Source organism: Alternaria incomplexa (genome assembly GCF_024043165.1).
Source record: "Alternaria incomplexa strain BMP 0042 chromosome Unknown scaffold_15, whole genome shotgun sequence".
In the NCBI taxonomy this organism is placed as follows: domain Eukaryota; kingdom Fungi; phylum Ascomycota; class Dothideomycetes; order Pleosporales; family Pleosporaceae; genus Alternaria; species Alternaria incomplexa.
In genome coordinates, this window is record NW_026249864.1 from 899798 (window position 1) to 905430 (window position 5633).

General features: G+C 51.5%; 1 protein-coding gene across 1 annotated transcript; it reads right to left on the minus strand.

Annotated features, from left to right (window-relative positions):
• Nucleotides 1–2692: 2692 nt before the first annotated feature.
• On the minus strand, nucleotides 2693–4190 carry J4E90_009376 (uncharacterized protein; the record flags this gene model as incomplete). Its single annotated transcript, XM_051438895.1, has 2 exons — nucleotides 2693–3790; nucleotides 3843–4190. The coding sequence occupies 2 exons, from the start codon at nucleotides 4188–4190 to the stop codon at nucleotides 2693–2695; spliced, it is 1446 nt and encodes a 481-aa protein (XP_051287558.1).
• Nucleotides 4191–5633: the final 1443 nt, after the last annotated feature.

The following is a 5633-nucleotide window of genomic DNA, read 5'->3' on the forward strand; positions in this document are numbered from 1 at the left end:
CGGCATCGCCTCATTGCGATCCCTTCATCATTGAGACCTAGAAACAGCCCTCTGATCAAAGTGTAGAGATGTTGGAAACGCTTGCTACCAAGTTACAAATGATGAAAGCGAGACTGAGACTTTGACGGGAGGATACCCACCGAGTTGAGATCTTACGATCCACATTGCACGCCTGCACCAATTCCGGGAGATTGACAGACGCGTCTGTAAAGGTGGACAGCTCACAAACCGACTTCTCCGGTGGCGACTGTAAAGATTGTATCAGTGTTGACTTTGCCCGAGCGTGTTCCTGTCCTTGCCGAGTCGGGTCAAACTTCCCAGGTAGGCGTGCTGCTAAGCAGTAACGACAACAGCCTAGCTAGAAATCATACGTTCACGAGTAAGGCTACACGCTACCTCGCTAAATGGAGGTCTTGTGTGGTGTGTGTTAAGTGTGTGTCAATAGGATTGGAGTTGCTCACTCGCAGGTCATGACGTCAGGTTGTTGCTCCGCCCCGGCATTTGTGCAGTCGCGCCTTCCACGACAACCCAAGCTACTAACGGCCCGATACAGCAGGAAACACCGACATGCTTACTACTCAAACCCTGGAGATGCTGACGAATCTTGTGCAAACGAGGATGGCTGTCCCCTCTTCTGGTGGGGTCAAGGCGACCTGTTAGCACAGTGAACTTCGTGTACGACTGTGCCGGTCATCTTTACTACATCACCAGTACTCGTCGGGCTAGGACGCGCTCCTGTAAACATGGCGATGCGATCTATCGTAAGTTGATATGAGATGCAGCGGTCCGAGGGTGATTGACGACTGGTAACTGACCCGTAACGCAGCTGCTTATCGCAGCAATCGCCATTGCCGCGCCGTGGGTATACGACCGCTATCTCGGGTTCTCCACGATATTCGCAAACAGACCAGGGAAATTTGAAAATGTCAACCACTTCAAGAGTCACGAAGTCAAGTTCCGCGATCGGCTTCGCAATTGCGAGGATGTACTGGTGGAAGAAGAGATGGGTATTGCGTTCTTGAGCTGCAATCCGGAGAGAGATCAGTGGAACACGGTAATGGTGCGTAGCCGCCCTTTGGATTTGCCCCTAAGAGCAAAAGAGTTTCAACGCGACGAGGGCTTACATATGCAGGGCGCCTTTGCGTCACCTTTGGATAAAAGAGATGGCACCGATAGCCCACATATCTGGATCTACGACTATTCAACGCCCAACATTCTGGACTCAGACGCTTTGAAGCCTCTCGTTCTGACTGACTATAACAACGCGGCGGATTTTCAGCCTCTGGGCATCGAATTTGATGCCGCGACTTCTACGCTATATGTCGTCAACCATTCCCGTAACTCTGGAAATCTCATCGAAGTGTTCCAAGTCTCCGTCCAGAATTCGGTAGCCAGATATGTGCAGACATTGAAACATCCGTTGATCCATACGCCGAATTCCATACACTCTCTAGGAGATGGGAAGCTATTAGTTACCAATGACCACTACATCGGCGCATTGGTCTCACCGTTCATATCACAAGTCGAAACATTTTCTGGCATTCCTGGAGGTAGTGTCGTCTATACTGATGTCCACAACCTGCAGCACACCAAGACGTTGACGCACGTCCCCTTCGCCAACGGCATTGCCATGCTCAATTCGACGACTGTTGCTGTTGCCTCGTCTTCCACGATGGGCGTAAACTTCTACAACTTTTACTCTGACACGATCAGTCTGTATTTCAGAAAATATATTCGTGCGCCTTCGACGGTCGACAACCTTTTTGTCGATTCTTCGGGCAAGCTTCTTTTGGCAGGCCACCCTTTCGCCCCAGCACTCACAGCTGTGAGCAAAGCGAGAGCAAATTGTAACGTGCAGGGATTAGATGAGGAGAAAGGAGCTTGCGAGTGTACGGCGCCTAGTTGGGTGGGAGAGTGGAGTGAAGAGGAAGGGCTGAAGACCTTGTATAAGAATGACGGAGACGAATTCTGCAGCAGTACTACGCTCGCTCGCGACGTGGGCAGAGGCGTGAGTATCGTCACGGCGTTATATGATAGAGGTATATTGGTGGCGAAGGGATGAGGACGACGCGCAAAACTCAACCAATGTGGACGGAGCGAGGCACCGATGTGTCCACACGTGCTATGATGAACATGGTTTCTTTGTGAGGGTTTGCAAGACCAAATGAATATCTTATTGCAACAAGCGCGATGTTAATCGGAGTTGCAAAGTGGTCTACAGCTTAAGCAGGTGGCTCTGTCGCGCGTTGTATCTTGGGGGTAGAAGGACCCAGAATGGGTGGCTTTTGCGAGTTTCCATTGTCGCCAACTCCCTACCCAGGTACTCCTCAATATGTAGGAGGAGTACTCAAAAGCACTGTGGCCAGGACCGTACTTTCAAGTCGTCGTCACAAGGACATCGCAACCGAAATCCTGACGAAGAATAGAGAGATGAGCAGCCGTTGAGTAGTTACTTTCTTAGTGCGGTTTCATCGTCAATGCTGTCTGTTCATGTCACCACCCGAGAGTGATGAGACCGTGCGAGTATGGACCAGTGCATGCATGTTGGTGTCACGCAAGGAATAGTGTCATAGCTCCATAGTCACATTTCAGCGCATCATGTATAAGATGAGGAAGGATGCTTTGAGCTACTATGTCTAATGATTGGCCTATATGATGTAGCTACGAAAGGTTTGCCTACAGTTCGCTTTCCTCAGGCCCGGCACAATCTTCCGTTCTGAGTCTGAACACCCTGTTCTCCGTCTTGAACCACCCACCTCTCACTTCCAACGGCAGTGGTCGCGTAGAAGACATCGGTCGGGTCCCACTTCTTCTTGATCTCGCTCAGCTTGGGGTAATAACCCGCATAAAATGACTCCTGCCAGTCAGGCTCATCCACGCTTGCTTCGTTGAGATATGTACCACCACCCTCTGATACAGGTGCTATGTCGCGCCAAGGCTGCAAAATATTCTCGTGGAGATCTTTACTGGCGGCGGCAAGGGCTTCAGGGGTAGAGTGGTCGGCTGATCGGTTGGAAGAGGTCACCATGAACAAAGCACATTCACGCCAGGCTGGGCTGACGGCATTGTTCGTGTTTGCATACTTTTTTGGTGCCTTGTGATATCCCAAGAAGTGCTTGCCGGACAACACGTGCTCCTTGATGAGCGCAAATGTCTCGTCATACTTCTCCAAGAAGTTGCGTCTGGGAACAATTCGATTCGCGGGCATTGAGCTGTCCGAACCGACACCAAAGGGTACACGTCCCCATGTTGCTTGATAAGCAGAGTAGAATGTGTTATGCGCGATAGGTGCTTCGGGTACCGTGAGAGTGATGTTGCTGTCCTGGAGGTATTGGAAGAAGGGCTTTACGAGCTCGGTATATGATTCCATAGTGTGGTTGGGCGCGATCAGGAATCCCATTCGTAGGTATGGGGCCGGTGTTGCCCCCATGAAGTAGAAACTGTATATTCCCGCGTCCGCCCAGTCAAGGAAGACGTCATAGAACTTCTTCGTACCCGCCCAGAAGGCATCGACGCTGTTGTTCGAAGCATCAAGGGTCCAACTCGATGTGACAGAGTTGAGCTTAGGATGCGCTCGAATGATGACAGATGTGACGACGGCGAAAGTTCCGCCGCCGCCGCCTCTAAGCGCCCAGAATAGATCAGCGTTTGAAGCTTCAGAGACAGTGATAAAGCGACCAGCCGCAGTGACGACCTGGAAAGCGACGACGTGATCGGCCGACATCCCGTAGATGCCAGCAAGAGGATTTTGTCCTCCTCCGGTTATCATGCCACCAGCATATCCAACACTCTATTTTGCATTAGCTCCATTGTTCGCTTGATGGTAGAGCGAAGTCACTTACCGCGGCTATCGCGCCCAATACGGTCACGCCGTTCTTGTCCGCGGCTTCATACACTTGCCGCACATTGACACCCGCAGAAAGCTTGAGCGCAGGTCCCGAGTACCCCGGGCCTTCGTACTGAGACATAAAGTCGATCTGGTCCATGTTGTGCATCCATAGACTCAATGCTCCAGCGCCAGTTGACTTTCCAAGATAGCAGTGGCCCGTGTTCTTGATGACAAGACGCATGTTGGTGGCACGCGCAAAGTTGATTGCAAGCTGGATCTGTGCCACATTAGTGACCTTGACCGCGTATTCTGGGTATGCACCCAGAGTGCATGTTTCGCCGGTGGTTGCGTTGTCAGGCATACATGTCCTGCCCTGATAGATCGGCCACATATCTGGAGATCACCATTAATCTACGCCTCGAAGTCTGTTAAAGGAGATAGCTTACTTGATGTGGGATCAGCAGAATGGAAAAGCGGACTTGTGAAATTGTTGATAACATCCGAGCACGCTGCGGCATCTTTCTTTCCCCATCTCGTGTCGTAACACGATGCCGCAATTGGCTTGGTTGGGATCAATGCTCCGCCGAGGAGCACGTCGAACATGTGCCAGGTGGTGTCTTTCGGCCAAGCGTCGTCTCCGGGAAACGTCTTGCAAGACGCTGAATAGGCAGGAGCATCGCTATCACCAAATTTGAAGTATTTGGCATAGTTTGATGTGGCTTCTTCTGTTTCCAGGCGTTCGATCACTTCATCAGTCAATTGGAGTTTCTCCGCTGCCTGTAAAGATGCTCCTGCTGCCGGCGTATTTGGAACGGTAGCAGCTGCAGGCTCGATACCATCCACGGCGGATGCTTGGACGAGTGTAAGCAATGGCGAGAGAGCCAAGAGTAGTGTCGTTGACCGCTGCATAGCGTACATGGCGACTTGAAAAGCGAAGACGAAGTGGATGGGGCTGGTAATGGTCCAACATTGAGCTGCTCGACCTTTTATCTTGTATCCTTTAGCCGGTTGATGCCTATCTCTCTGGCTCATTCTCAGTGGGCTTTCAGTACATGATTCGCGTGTCACTGCTCTAGATTCTGACAAGACGTAGTTTTTGACTATCATGTTACCCAAGAGGAAGGCCCAACAAAGTCATGCACATGTATACAGACGCAGGGACTGCAGGAATAAGACAGCGGTCGGTTTGATATACGATTCGTCAGTCGCAAAAGAAAAGAACACGGAGACAGTCTCCCTTGTAGCTTTGCTGATTTGCCGCTTGCACGGCCTGGTATGCGGCATTGGCAAGCCCCAATCATACCTCAACTTTCAGGGGGCGGCACGCCCGCTTCCCCCGGGGCCGAGCCCGCCCCACTTATTGTGCTTACCTAGGGAGCCCTTACTCTAGAGCCTTGGCACTGAATCCTACGTTTGCACCTTTGCCGCTCTGTTGCACAAGCGGCAATCCGCGGACCAATGTCAGCGACCTTCGTTGATTTTGGGAATAGATTAGAGCATTGCGAATCCTTTGCATTGCCGCCTCATCCGAAATTGAGGGGCACTCCCAAAGCGAGGTCTGGCACCTTCGTGCTTTGGTCAATGCAGGTGGCTTACCTACTTCTCGCATCTGTCGACAGCTCACGAGGCGACATAAGCTGGGCTTGTGACTAATGCAGCTGTCGAAAAGATTGTTTGTGCTGTTGGATGCTGAGGTTTGAAGGTGGCAACATATTGGGTTCCCCGTCCGTACCCATGCCCAGATTTGGAGCTTTGTCTTTATGGGATGTGGCACGGTAAACGGGACGGGACCATGGACCGCTCG